This window comes from Betta splendens, chromosome 22 (assembly GCF_900634795.4).
Source record: "Betta splendens chromosome 22, fBetSpl5.4, whole genome shotgun sequence".
In the NCBI taxonomy this organism is placed as follows: domain Eukaryota; kingdom Metazoa; phylum Chordata; class Actinopteri; order Anabantiformes; family Osphronemidae; genus Betta; species Betta splendens.
In genome coordinates, this window is record NC_040900.2 from 16,125,909 (window position 1) to 16,144,560 (window position 18,652).

The following is an 18,652-nucleotide window of genomic DNA, read 5'->3' on the forward strand; positions in this document are numbered from 1 at the left end:
CACACACCTGTGTGGAGAAAAGCTAATGACTATCGGCATCGAGCGGCTACAGGCAGGGAGCGGTGGGTCTAGCGTCTGTCCTTTTTCTGTAATCACATACACCTGCGGGGAACAGCTGATCGTTATCGCCCTTCCAGCGGCGACAGACAGGAAGCGGTGGATCTAGCTCGCTGTAGTAAGTTTGTGCTTGATACTTGTGATATCTAAATATGTTAGTTGGGTCTGTTTAAAATGCAGTAACCCACATGTGAGACAAGCTAATCGCTAGCGTCGCTAACGGCTACAGTGAGTCAACCGAGCCTTTGTCCCTTTTCAAATGTGCTACTCTGAGTTGGTGCACACCTGTGTGGGGAACAGCTAATAGTGATGGGCCTTCGATCGGCGACAGGCAGGAAACGGTGGATCGAGCTTTTGTCCTGTTGACGTGCTGCCGCTCCTGTTTGTGTTGCATTAGCCGTTAGCATGCCTTTAGGCCTTTGCACTTTAGAGCTACAGCTGGTCGATCGCTACAAAAAGAACCTGCAGATGAACGCGGTTATGTTTATTACCCAGTCCTGTGTCACAGCCTAAATCAACTTGTGATTTTGGGTTATGTCATTGTTCTATCAAATTCTAACATGATTAGTTGGAATGATTACTGTGTTGTGTTTCAAGCTTAGTTGCTAATTAGTCACATCTCTACAATACCTGCTGCTTATCTGGTCAGTTACGGATAGCTTGTACCATAGCCATTATATTTGTAGGACCAATACAATTTACAGTAAATGTAACAGTCTTTTCTATACTGTAGGAGGGCAAATCCCAGTTGCCCACATGCAAGGAGGCTGTCAAACAGAGAAATCTCTACAGACTGTTGGTACACGGACATCTGCTGCCCAGCTCAGGAGTAAAGGTATGTACGTTTGTATGTACCAACAGTAAGATAGGTAATAGAAGATTTTAATTGGTATATACTGTTTAGATTTTATATTTGAATTGTAACAACTGTTTATCTGTTGTTTTAGCACAGACAGGCCTGTCCTCTTGTTTGGTTTAATTTTTTGTCTGGTATTGTGTGTTCTTACATTAGAGAAGGTTTTGACCTACATAATAATTAACATTTCACTAATCTACAATTCTGATTGCAATACCTTTTGTTTTGATGAGGTGATGGTGAGGACAGCCACAGCTTCCATCTGGTAGAGGACTGCTTCCGCTCAGTCTTCCAAATAGTGATGAGAACAAGGATCACCACATCTCCCTGTTTACCCTACTTTCATGCATTTCGTCTTCAAGGCCCTGCAAAAGCTTCTGACCTCAAACCCCCAGACCTCTTAATTAACTCAGTAACCTATACATTGCACATTGGAGTGTGAAGGTAACAGTTTGTTCTAACTTTGGAGTAGTGGTGTATTTTTTTGGTTTACAATAAAGTTGGCTTTAACTATTATGTATTTCACTAAACTCTGTTTCTGAAGGTAAAACACTTTTATTTAGGAAATCATAGTATTGAAATTACATGTTTTTCTCTTTCTAATATGGTAAGCTATAAAGTTCAATCGGCCATAAATAAAAAGCGTATAAATTATATATAAATAAAATAAAAAAATTCTTAATGAGTGTTGCACTCACAAAAAACACATTTTTACTCAAATGGTAAAGGAGTTATTCCACAGGTGGTCTACATCAATCATACTATGAGTGTTTTAGTGTTTTATCCATCAGGAAACTGCCTTCATCTACAACCCAAGCATGAAGAGATGGCAACTCCGATTCTTCACCCCAGGAATCCTCAGCACCAGCTCACTAGCCTCTGTAGACTAGATACCTGTAACAACTTCAGATACAGAGACATATTACTGTCAAATTCATCAAGAATGACAAAAAAACAATTAAAAGCAGTAAAAATACGTTAGGTCAATATATAATTTGAACCAATGCTTTTTGTTCCCAGGAAGGTCATGCAGTGATTGCTCTAAATATTAATGCACATTTTTAAAATAAAATTGTCAGAGCAGCAGCACAAGTAAGACAAAAACAGTGAAATGTGTAAATGTAAAATGTATTTATATTATTTCAGCTATGCTCTCAAACTTATTTATTTGTATAATGTAATCTAAAGTAGTGTTTTCTATTAACGAGAGTTTTCCAGGTAAGTCGTGTTGTGAATATTCAAGCTGCACACGCCATTTAGCATACGCATTAGCAACCGCTAGTCGCTTTGCAAATTACATAAATCAATTAAATTGAAGTAAATGCGACATTACCAATGAGACACATCTTGCATCAGCCGAAATGTGGCGACTTCAACAGCCTCCTCTTCAGCTTCAGGGTCAGATTCGGGATCGTAGACGTATGGTTCTACAACGCTACGAATCAGCTGGCTAATATTGTGCAGTCCTGTAGTGGGTCGTCTTCTTATGTGGAGGATTGCAGTGGATTGCATTCTCAATGTCGCACTACTGCCACCTATTGTATTGTAACCGTGCGGTGGCTCGTATCCATGGAGCCAATTTAAAAAAAAAAAACAACAACAAAAAAGGTATGCGCTTCCGCACAGAGGTGTGTTGAGCAGCTTCGCTTGCGACACGCCCAGAAAACACAGCGTTTGCTGATGGGGAGTGAGAACCACATATTGACAGGGGCAGTGTGGACGATCTAAAGGGTTTTATGGGATGAAAATTTACAGAGACCTTACTGAGACATTAAACTCTAATATTTTTTAGAATGAAAAGTATGATATGACTCCTTTAAAATCTGTTGTTAAAAGCAGTGTTTTGTTCAATAAAAACATTTTAAGTATCTTAATATTATTAGAAGCTTCGATGGCTCTATAGCTTTGTCATCTTACTTACAGATACAATGAGTGACACATGATTTTGTACTAAAACATTGACATTTGCCTTAGGTTTACAACTTTGAGACTGTTGGGACATTCAAGTCTTTGTTTAATAAAGTAAACATCAGAATTTTATTCCTTGAAACAACAAGACATTGTTATTTTTTTGGACGCTCCCTTAGCAGAGTGCAAAATTCCATTCATTTTTCACACATCTAATATATCACTGCGCCTGAGGGTCACTCAAATGCACACTTTCTTTCCTCAGGGTGCAGCACACAAAAAACCAAGTACACAATAAACATGAACAAAATGTTAACCTAATATCACCAAAGTTATAACATTACTTTACATTACATCTAACTTTAACTATAACACTACAAACACAAGAACGGTTACTTTACCCATAAGCCTTAGCGGTTCAGGACGGGAATAATCCCCCTAGGCTGCTATGTGTTAAAATGACGTGACGTGAAAAAGTGTTTTGTCCGTATGCAGAAAGCTCTTCAGCTATGTCCTTTTTCTGCTTTTGGTTGGTTAATTATGAATACTGAGCCTTTTTTATATTTTAGCAATTACTTGTGCATGCTTCCTCCAATGCTCCAACTTTTCTCAATGTAAAATTCAACTACTTCCTCTTCAGGTACTCTCAGCTGTTTTAAATGTTTCAACTATTCTTTCAGCTCTTATACTTATTCAGCTATGTTTCATGTTCAGCAAACCTTCACCCACTTTCTTCAATTTCAACAAGTCTTTTTCAAGTTCCTTAATTTGAAATGCAATTATTTAAACTTCTTCTGCAAATATTCAGAAGAAGCTTTATTATTACTGGTTAATTAGACTAATATACTGTTTAACAATTACCTGCACAGGCTTCCTCCAAGTCCTTTCAAATTAAAAGCACCAATTCAGATCTTGATCAGAGCTAAAAATAACAATATTTGGGCTTTCAGCTAGTTTATTATGACTAGTTAATAATATAATAATAATGTAATATTTTACTGTTTAGCTTCTGAATGGTTAATGACTGCTAAATAATAAGACTGTTTTACAGTTTAGCAATTGTCCACACACCTTTTTCAAATACTTTCAAAATTAAAGTTTCTAATTTTGGTTTTGACTGGTTAAATATGATTATTTAATAGTTTAGTAATATCACCTGCTTGTTTTGTACATATCCTTTCAAAAGAACACCACTAATCTACTAATCTAAATCTTTAGCTAAATATAGCAATATTTCTGCTTTCAACTGCTTTGCTTTGGTGTATTGTGAGTAGTTAATGAGTCTATTATACAATTTAGCAATTACCCACACTTCCCTATACTTTCAAACTAAAAGCACCTTAGCTTAAAAATAGCAGTATTTCTGCTTTTAATTGGTTTATTATGACTTATGACCATTTTACTGTTTAGCAATTACCTGCACATGTTTCCTCCAAAGCTCCAACTTTTTTCCTCTGCAGCTACTTTCAGTTGTATTAAATGTTTCCATAACTTTAAGCTATTCTTTTATCTCTTGAACTTATTTATTACTGTACTTGCTTACTTATTTATTTAATTATTTTCCCAATTATTTTTGTTTTTATTTTTATAAGATTTAGCTGTTTTTGTTATATTTACATATATTGTCCTTCTGTATTTTCAGCAGTTATTTCAGTTTCAGAAAACTTTCCTCAATTTGAAATTTAACTGCTTCAACTTCTTCTGCAAACATTCAGCTCTGTTTAAACAACTCGTTCTCTTTAAATACATTCATCTGTGTCTTACATGCTTTAACTACTACTACTACTACTACTAACTACTTTCAGCGATTCTCCAGGAATGCATTCAGCATGGCAGCATTCACTGTGCATTTTCCTTTGGAAATGCTTTATCTAGTTCAGAGTAGCTTTTAAAGTAGGATTTATTCAGTTTTAAACATATTTCACAGTATGTTTAGGGTTAACACATGAATACAACATGCTGCTTCGTGGTCTTGTTTAATGTATTTCTAACTATATCATTTAAATTACAGTACTAGAGTAAAAGAAAGTTGTAATGTTTGCATTGCATGGACTACTTTTACTTGAATACTAACATTAAAAACAAATTTGGTAATCATTGAGAAATATTAATGGCAATGGATTTCTGATTTATTTATTTAAGGTTGTGGACCATCTCTCAGTTAAGGTTATTTTGGTTTCCTCGTGGAATGCCATGGTTTCCCTACTTGAATAAATATAAATCATGATATATGTAATTTTTGGTTCATGTATTGTAAACTTTATCTACATTTTCTGTGCAGTTTGAACACTAGACTACAATTCATCTGAAATATTATTTTAACTAAATCAATTTATAATTAATAACTTGGAGTAGTGATATTAATATCTGTTTAAATGTTTTGAACTCAAATAAGAGTATCATGCAAGCCTTGGTGAAAGGAACAGCATGACCAAAACATGTAGAATAGCAAAGAACATGGGACATGCATCGTATAAATGCCAAGTGCATCAGCTCATATCAAGCTAATCAATGTAATAGTGTTATAGTTTTTCTGATGCCAGTAGCTACACATCAAGTGTTTATTAGTTGTGCAAAGGCTCCAACCACACCCCCCTCAGAGTAAAGTGTATACTATTTCTCTAGTCTTTGTCTTACATACAAGCATGTATAAAGTCAAATCAACTCTGTATTGTGCTTTATTGTGCTTTAGTGAGGCGGAATTTCCCCACTTCAGGACAACTAAAGTTCTTCGTCTTCTTGATATTGATATTAATGTTGTTGTTATGACGAGTCTCAGTTGTATTTCTTTTATTTTGATGCAGGGTGATGCTGTAAAAGACCTGATGATTCGTCTCCTGGGAGAACAAGCAGCCATGAAGCGTCAGGTTCTCACCGCCAACTCAGTGGAGCCATCTTTTACAGGCCTCAAACAGCTAATCGTAAGTTGCTTACTGTACTTTATGGACAAGACTGATGTAAAAAAACTACACACACATGCAACAATATTCAGTGATATGGTATATTTTGATGGCGAAGTATGAAAATGGTTGTTACTTTTTTGACAGTTTATCATTTCCTTGTGGTTAGTACAGTCCAGTGTTGATATGAATTTTGACAATAATACCTAGCCAAACCTAAACAAACAGCAGAGTGAGACTTTGGCAGACTACATTGGATGTAGGCTGTGGGAGAAGTGTAAACAAAAGCAAGACAAGCTAATAAATAAAATAGTTAAGTGGTTAGCTACAATCTGCAGGCAGATGAGTGTTGGAAGATGTCGGTCTGAGGAGCGTTAATAGAATCGCAATGAATGACGGCACTTGTGAGCCTCCCTAATGATGCACCATCACAGGAAGAATACACGAGTTGTATGAAAAGGAGAGGACAATAAAGCAGACGGTGTTAAAACATGCAGCAACTCTTGCTCTCGCCGGAGAGTAGTAGTTTAAAATAAAAGTGCCAGAAATGCTACTTTTGATTTTGATACTGAATGCTGTTTTATAAAACTGTATTTATGATGAACTGTGAACACTAGTAACTGATTAACCTCTGGAGGGCAGTCTGGCAGCTGCTGTTTTTATGCTCATCTATGACAAAGCAGCCAGATACTCAATACTGAGAAGTGTCTTCTGACTGCTGATGAAGCCCTGGTCAATCGACTGAAAACAACATTTTGAACTGTTCAAAATGGCACTCAATTAAATTCAGTTTTATTTATATATTGCCAATTCACAACTTGGTTATCTCCTGGCAGTTTACAAAATAATGTTTAAGACCTTACACAGCTAAACTCAACAAATCCCAAATAAAGCAAGCTGTTAATAGTATGTGTGCGTGTGTGTATGTATTTTGTTACCAAAGTGAGGACATTTTGGCCAGTCCTCACAACTTAGAAGGCCTGTTTGAATATATGTACAGTACAGCACATTGTAACAAAATGTATTTCTGCATTTAACCCATCCCGAGAGACCAGTGGGCTGCCATTCAAGACGCCCTTGTAGCTATTGCACGTGGTGCTCTAGTGGTCTTGTACCCAAAACCTTTTACTACTCTACCAACTGAGCTACCAAGCCACGTTTGAGCGTTAAGATGTTATTTTAGGGCTAAGGTTAGAATTGAGTTTGGTTAGGATTAGAGCAAGGGTTGGACACGATGGTCCTGGTGGGTCGCTGGCGGTGCTGTCAGGATTTCAATTCGCTTCTTCTCTCTATTATGTTTGTGTCTATACCCTCTCAGTACCTATGGACTCTCATGTTTTTGGAGCTGAGATTCCAGCACTTGGATTTGCTATTCATTTGCTCACCTAAGTAGGGTCTGCTGTCCCTTAACTTATCGCAGGAGGGGAAAGAGAAGCAGTGTTTTGGCGCAGTCAAAGACATTAACTTCCACATGCTTTGGCTGCTGTTGCTGGTGAGGAGCTTTCGTGTCTTAACATCTGTGGTCTGTATCTGTTCCTTTCTTATTATTCCCACAGGGTATCTGATCACTGGCAGGGCGTAGCTGTTTATTGTTTATTGATTTGTTCTTGCCATTGAGCTGGCTGCTTAGGACTTGCCTTACTCGTTGGAGGTATTTGGCTGTAGCCGCATTCCTTGTTGCCTGTTCAAGGACGCCGTTCGTCTGTGGTATTCCAAGGTACTTGTAATTGTCCTCTATGTCTGCTTTTGTTCCTTCTGGCAGTGAGACATCTTCTTTGTGGATTACCTTGCCTCCCTTTGTCACCATCCACATTTCACGAGCCCGAATAACATCCCAATGTCCGAGCTGTAGATCCTGGTGGTGTGGATCAGCGAGTCGATGTCTTGCTCATTCTTGGCGTACAGCTTGATGTCATCTATGTAGAGGAGGTGACTTATGGTGGCCCCGTTCCGGAGTCGGTATCCATAGCCAGTCTTGTTTATTATTTAGCTGAGGGGGTTCAGACCTATGCATAACAGCAGTGGGGACAGTGCATCTCCTTGGTATATGCCACATTTGATGGATACTTGGGCAAGTGGCTTCTCATTGGCTTCAAGGGTGGTTCTCCACAACCTCATCGAGTTTGCAACAAAGGCCCTTAGAGTTGTTGTCTATAGTGCTACTTTATCCAACTCTTTTCACCCAGTGTTCTTACTTCTTATTTTTCTTCTTATAACTATGTTAAATTTCACTTCTGCTCTTTCGATCTAGATTTCTTCTATTCGTAACCTGCTCATAACTTTAGAGACCATCTCAACATTGCGTGTGTGTGCACGTATGTGCAGATAATGAGCACTACTGCTGTCAGTTCTCATTTCTCTACTCTTTCTGTATCTCAATTTTACACAAACATCTAAAAATACAGAGTAGAACCTGCCACCCTATGCCCCTTGGCAGGACTGACTGCAGCTGCTTTTGTTAACCCAGGCTGCGTCCTCGTTTTCAGCTTCATCAGCTTCCAGTTTGTCCATGTTAACGGCAAATCCTCCATATGCACAAGGATTAGCTTTGGAGTACCGCAGGGTTCTATGCTTGGTCAGATATGGTTCAGTCTATACATGTCTCATCTAGGTAATATTAGGAACCTTTCTATAAATCCTCGCTATACAGATGACAGTCAGTTATAGCCGTCTCTGAAACCAAATGTAACCGATCAAATAGTCAAAATTTAAACTTGTTTAAAGAACGTCAAATCCCAAGTGTCCCAAAACTTCCTTTAACTAAATTCAGATAAAACTGAGGTTCTTTTAGTTGGGCCTAAAAATCACAGAGAGACACTATTGAATCAGATGGCTACCTTGAATGACATAACATTAGCTTCAGATTCTACGGTGAGGAACCTTGGTGTCATCTTTGAGCAGGATCTCTACTTCACATCATATATTAAGGAATCTCTAGAACCGCCTACTTTCATCTCAGAAATATAGCTAAAATTAGAAGCATCCTCTGTTAGAGTGATGCAGAGAAACTGATTCATGCATTTTTTATCTCTAGGCTGGATTATAACCCCTTGCTCATGTCGTAACAGCTCCTTTAAAAAGCCTCTAGTTAATTTAAAATAAAGCAGCCAGAGTTCTGACGGGTCTAGGAGAATTTTAAATTCTGTCCTACATTTTACGGGAGGAGGAGAAATGTGATCTATCTTCTTACTTACCCACAAAGCCTTTAATGATAATGCTCCTTCTTATCTTAAAGACCTTTTAGTTCCTTGTGCCCCCCAGCAGAACACCAAGCTCCTCTTAGATTCCACAGGAGAGAAGCGTTTTTGTCACACACACAGGCTTAAAACCTTCTATTTTGATAACCATTTATACACTGAATTCCTCTATTTCCTTCTATCTCTTCTATCCAGTAACCTCTCATCACATGTTTAACTAACCTTGTCTCTTTCTCTTCAGTAGTTGTGCTTGTCCCTTTCTCTTTCTCCCTCAACTGGTTGAGGCAGATGGCCACCCACATTCAGCCTGGTTTTGCTGGAGGTTACTTCCTCGTTAGAGAGGGAGTTTTTCCTCCACTGTTGCTGTTAAATTGTAACTAATTACAATGAAAGGCTTGCTGAATGTAGGATTTGTTGGATTTAGTTGTGTAAGGTTTCAAACCTTACCTTGTAAAGTGCCTTGAGATAACTTTGTTGTGATTTAGTGCTATATAAATAAAATTTAACTGATTTCAAAATTAGATTTTTATCAAAAGGCATAAATGTCTCTTATGCACTACTTCAGTTTTTAGAACAGAGTAAATCCTTTACGATACGTCTTCCACATACAGTATGTTGCATCTCTTCTCTCTTGCAGAGCAGTAAGAACTGGCGTGCTGCGGTAGATCTAACGGGCCGGTTGCTCACAGCTCATGGCCAGGGATATGGAAAGGCCGGTCAACCAACGTCCCACACGACCGACTCACTGCAGGTAGGAAGCTAGAGACTTCCATACATTCTTTCTGGCAGCCCGGTTGTCTGATGTTAGCCAGTTGCATTCAAGTGTAAAGTGCAGTATTTTCTAATGTCTAATAGTACTCTAATACTACCCATAGAGGTGTTTTGTCTAAGTAAAGCTAAACCTTTATTCATCCTACAGTGGAGAAATTTCTGTTAAAACAACAAAGAACATGCCAGTGTAAGTTATAAAAGAGATAAATGCTCTATGAATCTATGAATTATGCATATATATATATACCACTCTATTCTCACCCTCCGCGGGTGGTCTCATCCACTTTCCAAGCTCGGGTCCTCTACCACAGGCCAGGGAGCTTGAGGGTTCTGCGCAGTATCCTTGCTGTTCCTAGGACTGCACTTTTCTGGACTGAGATGTCGGATGTTTTTCCAGGGATCTGTTGTAGCCACTCCTCCAGTTTGGGGGTCACTGCCCCCAGTGCTCCGATCACCACAGGCACCACTGTGGCCTTCACCTTGCAAGGCTTCTCCAGTTCTTCTCTGAGCCCTTGGTATTTCTCTAGTTTCTCATGTTCCTTTTTCCTGATGTTGCCATCACCATTTGGTATTGCCACATCCACCACTACGGCTTTCCTCTGCTCTTTGTCCACCACCACAATGTCTGGTTGGTTCGCCGTTACCATTCTGTCAGTCTGTATCTGGAAGTCCCACAGGATCTTGGCTCGCTCGTTCTCTACCACCTTGGGAGGTGTTTCCCATTTTGACCTTGGGGTTTCCAGTCCATAATCTGCACAGATGTTCCTGTATACTATGCCAGCCACTTGGTTATGGCATTCCATGTATGCTTTCCCTGCCAGCATCTTACACCCTGCAGTTATGTGCTGGACTGTCTCAGGGGCCTCTTTACACAGTCTACACCTTGGGTCTTGTCTGGTGTGGTAGATCTGGGCCTCTATGGCTCTGGTGCTCAGGGCCTGCTCCTGTGCGGCCAGGATGAGTGCCTCTGTGCTGTCCTTCAGCCCAGCCCTTTCAAGCCATTGGTAGAATCTGTTGAGATCAGCCACTTCAGTTATGTTCCGGTGGTACATCCCGTGTAAGGGCTTGTCCTCCCATGATGGTCCCTCTTCCAGCATCTCATCCTCTGTTCTCCACTGCCTGAGACATTCACTCAGCACGTCATCTGTCGGGGCCTTATCCTTGATGTACTTATGGATCTTGGATGTTTCATCCCGGATAGTGGCTCTCACGCTCACTAGTCCTTGGCCTCCTTCCTTGCGGCTAGCGTACAGTCTCAGGGTGCTGGATTTGGGGTGGAACCCTCCATGCATGGTGAGGAGCTTTCGTGTCTTAACATCTGTGGTCTGTATCTCTTCCTTTGGCCACCTTATTATTCCTGCAGGGTATCTGATCACTGGCAGGGCGTAGCTGTTTATTGACTGGGATTTGTTCTTGCCATTGAGCTGGCTTCTTAGGACTTGCCTTACTCATTGGAGGTATTTGGCTGTTGCCGCATTCCTTGTTGCCTGTTCAAGGTTGCCGTTCGCATGTGGTATTCCAAGGTACTTGTAACTGTCCTCAATGTCTGCTATTGTTCCTTCTGGGAGTGAGACCCCTTCTGTGTCTCGCTCATTCTTGGCGTACAACTTGATGTCATCCATGTAGAGGAGGTGACTTACGATAGCCCCGTTCCGGAGTCGGTATCCATAGCCAGTCTTGTTTATTATTTGGCTGAGGGGGTTCAGACCTATGCAGAAAAGCAGTGGGGACAGTGCATCTCCTTGATATATGCCACATTTGATGGATACTTGGGCAAGTGGCTTCCCATTGGCTTCAAGGGTGGTTCTCCACAACCTCATAGAGTTTGCTATGAAGGCCCTTAGAGTTCTGTTGATGTTGTACAGCTCCAAGCATTCAGTGATCCAAGTGTGTGGCATTGAGTCATAGGCTTTCTTGTAGTCGATCCAGGCTGTGCACAGGTTGGTGTGTCGCACTCTGCAGTCTTGGGCGACTGTTCTGTCAACCAGGAGTTGGTGTTTGGCTCCTCTGGTATCCTTACCAATGCCCCTCTGTGCTTTGCTCATGTATTGACCCATGTGCCCACTTATCTTAGCCGCGATGATGCCTGACATGAGTTTCCATGTTGTGGAGAGACAGGTTATTGGCCGGTAGTTGGATGGGACTGTACCCTGTGAGGGATCCTTCATTATCAGGATCGTTCGCCCTTCGGTTAGCCATTTAGGGTAAGTCCCATCCCTTAGCAGCTGGTTCATTTGTGCTGCCAGGCGCTCATGGATTGCAGTGAGCTTCTTTAGCCAGTAGGTGTGGATCATGTCAGGGCCAGGTGCTGTCCAGTTTTCCATACCTTTGTTGGATGCCTGCCACTGTGATAGTCACTGGATTCTGTTCAGGGAGGTTGCTGTGATCTTCCCTCAGATCCACCAGCCACTGTGCATCGCTGTTGTGTGATGCCTCCCTCTCCCATATACCCTTCCAGTACTGTTCAGTTTCCAGCCTTGGTGGGTCTGCTCTGTTGTTATTACCCTGCCATTGAGAGTACACTTTCGCAGGTTGTGTTGCGAACAGCTGGTTGAATCGTCTGGCTTCGTTATCTCTGGTGTATCTCTTTAGGCAGCTGGCGAAGGCTTGTAGCCTTTGCTTGGCAGTTTCGAGTGCTTCAGGTATGGGCATCTGGCTGTACCTCTTGGGCATCGGTCTTTTCATTGCACCTCTCTGGGCCTCACTTCCCTCTGAGCTGCCTTGATTTTTGCCTCCAACCTTCGTTTCAATGGTGGGTATTGTTTCTCATGGCTCCCATGATTGCTCTTATAGCTCTTATAGCCAAGCACCTCTACGATCACTGATGCTGAAGCGTATATCAGCTCATTTGTTTCTGTGATTGTTGTGGTAGGGATCGCTCTCAATGCTGCATTCACATCTTCCATGAGACTTTCTGATGGTACTTCACTTAGCCGTTGTAGTTGGCTTCGGGGTTGCCTTTTCAATCTCGCCATGATCTTATCTTTCAGGTCAGTCGCTGCCTCGCTCAGCGTATCTGTGCTCATTGGGGCTTCGTACCCAATTTCCGGTTGGGGAGACGGTGAAACCTCCCCTCTGACCTGGCATCCTGGCTCCCCCTTGCCATATGTATCTCGTGAATCTCAAGTTGTGATGTTGGAACACTGAGCTACTAGTTGCTTCGCAGTCAGCCTTGAATGTGGGTTTCTCCGTTCCCATTCGCCGCACATTCTTTGCATGTAACCTCTCTGACTAGGGTTACTTGAGTAGTAACATTCCAACAGAGCCTTGTTCTCGCATCTCAGCCGTTTCTTTCTTGTTCCAGTAGCCCACTTCTCGCCAAGGTGCTCTGGTTCCCCAATACCTGACGCAGACCTTGTTATTTATATATATATATATATATATATATATATATATATATATATATATATATACGAAAGCTCTTCACCATGCATGGAGGGTTCCACCCCAAATCCAGCACCCTGAGACTGTACGCTAGCCGCAAGGAAGGAGGCCGAGGACTAGTGAGCGTGAGAGCCACTATCCAGGATGAAACATCCAAGATCCATAAGTACAGCAAGGATAAGGCTCCGACAGATGACGTGCTGAGTGAATGTCTCAGGCAGTGGAGAACAGAGGATGAGATGCTGGAAGAGGGACCATCATGGGAGGACAAGCCCTTGCACGGGATGTACCACCGGAACATAACTGAAGTGGCTGATCTCAACAAATCCTACCAATGGCTTGAAAGGGCTGGGCTGAAGGACAGCACAGGAGCAGGCCCTGAGCACCAGACCAATAGAAGCCCAGATCTACCACACAAGACAAGACCCAAGGTGTACACTGTGCAAAGAGGCCCCTGAGACGATCCAGCACATAACTGCAGGGTGTAAGATGCTGGCAGGGAAAGCATACATGGAACGCCATAACCAAGTGGCTGGCATAGTATACAGGAACATCTGCACAGAGTATGGACTGGAGACCCCAAGGTCAAAGTGGAAAACACCTCCCAAGGTAGTAGAGAACAAGCGAGCCAAGATCCTCTGGGACTTGGAGATACAGACAGACAGAATGGTAATGGCAAAGAATAGAGGAAAGCCGTGTGAATGTGGCAATACCAAGCGATGGCAACATCAGGAAAAAGAAACATGAGAAACTAGAGAAATACCAAGGGCTCAGAGAAGAACTGGAGAAGGCTTGGAAGGTGATGGCCACAGTCACCCCAAACTGGAGGAGTGGCTACAACAGATCCCTGGAAAAACATCCGACATCTCAGTCCAGAAAAGTGCAGTCCTAGGAACAGCAAGGATACTGCGCAGAACCCTCAAGCTTCCTGGCCTCTGGTAAGGACCCGAGCTTGGAAAAACGGATGAGACCACCCGCGGAGGGTGAGAATAGAGTGTGTATATATATATACAATAATACAACCAATTGCACTGTGGGTCATTTATATATGACCATTAATTCCATTCTAAAGTGTTCAATAGTGATCAGTCATTCAGTAAGAATACTCAAATTGTAAAGTCTGACAGTAGCAGAAAGAAAAGGCTTTCGACATCTGTCCCTTAGAAACTTGTTGGTTGTAATAATCTGGAGCTGCATCATATTACTGATGGGACCCGTTTTCAAGCAAGGATGATAGCTTAGCAACCATCCTACTCTCTCCCACCTCTTGTATCTTGTACTGAGACCATACTGGATAAGCTGGTCAATAAGACCAGCTTAAAAAGGTCTGTCTATTCACGGAGCTTCCTTTGCAGTGTAATGTTAGCACTACTTCCATAGCGAACACTCTGTGTGCTGTCCTCACAGTGCATGCACTATGTGCTGCTAGACAGCAGAATAAAAAATGTCCACACAAGGCGTTCATTTCTTGCATTATAATACAAGTTGTAGAGCATGAGCTGCTACCGTTTCTCCTTCTTACTGCTGAAGCTAGTTTACAAACGTAGAAAATACGTCCAAGATGCGCTATTTGATAAGAGAGGTATGAGCAATCACTTGAACTACTTCCCAAGATGCCAGTGTGGAGCTCTCACTGTGACAGGTTTATAGAATCAATCGTTTAACATTTTTCCTCCGCACCTGAAAGGCGTCACACTCTAAATTCAATAACTTCATTTTCAGTAGTTAATAGGAGATATGTTCAAAGTCTGCAGAAACATCCTATCAACAAACAACTTTGTGTCAGTCTGGAGAGGCCTGCAGCACATCATTAACAAGAACACCCTCAAGCTAGCAAACACCTGGCAGACAACCTTAACAAGTTCTACTGCTGGTTTGAAAGGAACCAACTCACACCTCCTGGACACACAATAGGCTCACTCACACCCCCCAACATTCACACCCTCCCGTCACCAGACCCCTGCCAGCACTGAGGATTTGTGAAGGAGATGTCTGCCGACTCCTTCAGAGGCAGGAAGCCAGAAAGGCCCTGGACCTGACGGTGTTTCCCCAACCTGCCTCAGAGTCTGTGCTGACCAGTTGGCTCTAATCCTCACTGAGATCTTCAGCTGGTCTCTGCGGCTGTCTACAGTGCCCAACTGCTTAAGACAGTCCACCAACGTGCCCCTCTCTAAGAAGTCCACCATCACCAGCCTGAATGACTATAGGCCTGTCGCCCTGACGTCTGTGGTCATGAAGAGAGGTTGGTGCTGAGGAATCTGAAGGGCATCACAGACCCCCTGCTGGACCCCCTGCAGTTTGCCCACAGGAAAAATAAGTTGACTGATGATGCAGTAAACCTGGGACTACATCCTCCAGCACCTGGATCTTTCTGGCACATACATGTATACCAGGATTCTGTTTGTGAACTTCAATTCAGCCTTTAATACCATCACCCGTGGAATACTCAACCACAAACTGACCCAGCTCCCTGTCCCCAATCCCACTTGCCAGTGGCTCAGAAGCTTCCTGACTGACAGGAGGCAGCAGGTGAGGCTGGGCAGCAGCATTACATCTGGCACCTGCACCATCAGCACCAGCGCTCACTACAGGTGTGTGTTCTCTCCCCACTGCTTTCCTTCCTTTACACTAATGACTGCACCCATCTATGAAGCTCCTGAAGTATCAAGATGAAAGTCGTTGGGCTCATCCAGGATGGTGATGAGTCTGCATACAGGCGGGAGGTGGAGCAGCTGGTCCAGTTGTGCAGTCAGAACCAGCTGGAGCTGGGGTCCACATTCTCCCAGGACCTGAAGTGGGCCCCTCACATAGACACTGTCCGCAAAAAGGTCCAGCTGAGGTTGTGCATTCTGAGACAGCTCAGGAAGTTCAACCTGCCACAGGAGCTGCTGACCAAATTCTACACGACCATCATCCAGTCTGTCCTCTACACCTCCATCACTGTGTGGTTTGATTCAGCCACCAAACAGGACAGAAACAGTCTGCGGCGAGTGGTCCGGTCAGCAAAGAAAACCATTGGAACTGAGCTTCCATCCATTGAGCATTTGTACCGGGCCAGACAGAAAAACACGCAGTCAGCATCACTGCTGACCCCACACACCCCGCACACAAACTGTTCAAACTCCTTCCCATCTGGCAGGTGCCACAGAGCCATAGCCACCAGAACCACCAGACACAGAGCTAGCTTCTTCCCCTAGTCTGTGTCTGAGCTGAACTCCATCACAAGGACTCAGTAAAAACATGTATGGGGCAATTTTTATTTATTTTATTCTATTTTTTATTTCCTTCATGTAAATATATGCATGTATATAACTGTAATTGATATGTAAATAATTACTGTTCGGTATGAGTGTATGAAAAGACTGAGTCAGACCGGATGCAATTCCTTGTTTGTCTTTTGTGAATAAAAACGATTTCTGATTCTGATTTACGCTATGGTCTGCTGGGGCAGCAGCATGAATGTAGCAGACAGTAATACACTGGCCAAACTGATCAGGGGGCTGGCTCTGTTCTGGGGGTGGAGCTGGACCCCCTACATACTGTAGCTGAGAGGAGGGTGCTGGTCAAACTCCTTTATATCCTAGACAAGCCAAAGGCTGATAAGTATTAGGGGTGCTTCACAGAACGTCACCGGAGATCCTTCCTACCGGTGGCCATCAGCCTGCACAATTACTCCCCCCTCTGTAAGGGCTGAACTTCATCCAACTCCGTGCAATAGCATCTATAAGTAGAAAAAGCATTTCAAAAAGAAAATGCACAGTGAGTGCTTCCATGCTGAATGTATTGCTAAAGAACTGCTGAAAATAGCTGAAACATTTGAAACATATCTGAAAATAGCTTAAGCACATAACGTATAGATGAATGTATCTGAACAAAACCTCGGAGTTGTTTAAAAAGCACTGAATATTTTCAGAAGAAGCTGAAGGAGTTGAATTTAACAAATGCTAAAATGAAGGACGTATGTAAAGGATTTCTGAATTTGATGAAATATAGCTGAATGTATCAAAATAGGTAAAAAGAGCTCAAAAGCTGAAAGAATAGTTGAAAGTTGTGGAAACATTTAAAACAGCTTTAAATTAGGATAAGTTGGAGCATTGGAGGAAGCATGTGCAGGTAATTGCTAAACAGTAATCTCATTAACTAATCATAATTAACCGGTTAAAAGCAGAAAATGTGCTATTTAGTCTAAAGATCTGGATTGGTGCTTTTATTTTTGAAAGTATATGGAGGAAGTGAGTGCCGAATTACTAAACTGTAAAATAGTCATATAATAAAGTCACAATAAACCATAAAGCTGAAGATCTGAATTTGTGCTTTTATGTTGAAGTGTGTGGTTATTTGATAAAGTGCATAACAGTGTGAATGACTAGTCACAGATGATCCTTTTATAATAAAGCTGAAAGTTGCTGATATTTTAAATATATAACTCAAAAATAGCTCAATGGTTTAAGTCCTTGACTTAAACCATTGAGCCACGGGATATGAGTGGTAGATGAGGAAAAAGCTAAAGCAGTTGAAACATTTCCTACAAAAGCTAATGATTTTGACTTGATACTTTATTTCTGAAAGGATTTGGGGGATGTGTGTGCTTAACTGGTAAACTTAAAACAGTGTCAGTAACTATCCAATCAAAAGCAGAAAACATGCTAATAAGCAATTGGATATCTTTTATTGTGAAAAGATTTTTAGAGAGGGAGTGTGGGTTTTTATTATACTGTAAAATATTCTAATTAACTATTTGTAATTAATCAGTTGAAACATTAATGAAACTATCTGATGAGTTGAATGTATATACAAATAAAACAAAAGCAGTTTGATTTCTATAAAAATCATAAAATGTTTCAAACTTGACTATAGTCCTGTAAATCCTTCTGAATTTTGTCGAAAGACTTGTTCTAGTCAGGTTTCAAACCAGGATCTCCTGCATCAGAGTCATGCTCTTTAGCCACACTAGCTGCTTAAAGCACTGCTCAGAGGAGCAGTATACATACTACTGAAAAAACTGAAACTTTAGAAAATGTCTTAATCTATAATATAGATTACTAATATAGTAATACATTAAGCATATAACTCAGTTTATCTGGGAAATAAAAATCTTTATATTATTTGATTGCATAAACATGGCTCAGACAGGAATCAAACCCAGATCCCCCACTCCAGAGCCAAGAACTTATCTTATTGAGCTACAGAATATAATAGCTGAAAGATGACGTAGCTAGCCATCTGGAGCTTCCTCCAGATGGAAAGAAATGCTTAGTAATTTTAACATGTTTATTTTATTAAATGAAGGCTTGAATGTTGCAACAGTCTCGAAGGTGCAAACCTAAGACAAATGTGAATATTTTAATACAGAACCATGCATCAGTCATTGCAATGGTCAGCAGTAATTTGTGTTTAACCTGTCAATCAAACTGTTACTGAGCTAAATCACTGATCTACTGCAGCTGTGCCGTTGTCATGGAGACAGTGCTCCAAAGGCAGGAACCTCCACAGTTCAGCTCAATCAGTTGGGGTGAAGCGGTGAAGCTGATTTGCCCCCCTGCTCAACAGGCTTGTTACAGCAAATCCATAATGGTTAT

At 41.6% G+C, this 18,652-nt stretch overlaps 1 protein-coding gene across 3 annotated transcripts in view; it reads left to right on the forward strand.

Annotated features, from left to right (window-relative positions):
- The window catches only part of trappc12 (trafficking protein particle complex subunit 12), a 47,556-nt gene that overhangs the window by 3,506 nt on the left and 25,398 nt on the right, over positions 1-18,652 (forward strand). For all 3 annotated transcript variants that reach the window (XM_029139806.3, XM_029139805.3, XM_055505668.1), the window contains exons 3-4: positions 5,626-5,742; positions 9,556-9,669. In XM_029139806.3, the coding sequence (XP_028995639.1) occupies positions 5,626-5,742; positions 9,556-9,669 (231 nt within the window). The remainder of the gene's footprint in view (positions 1-5,625; positions 5,743-9,555; positions 9,670-18,652) is intronic.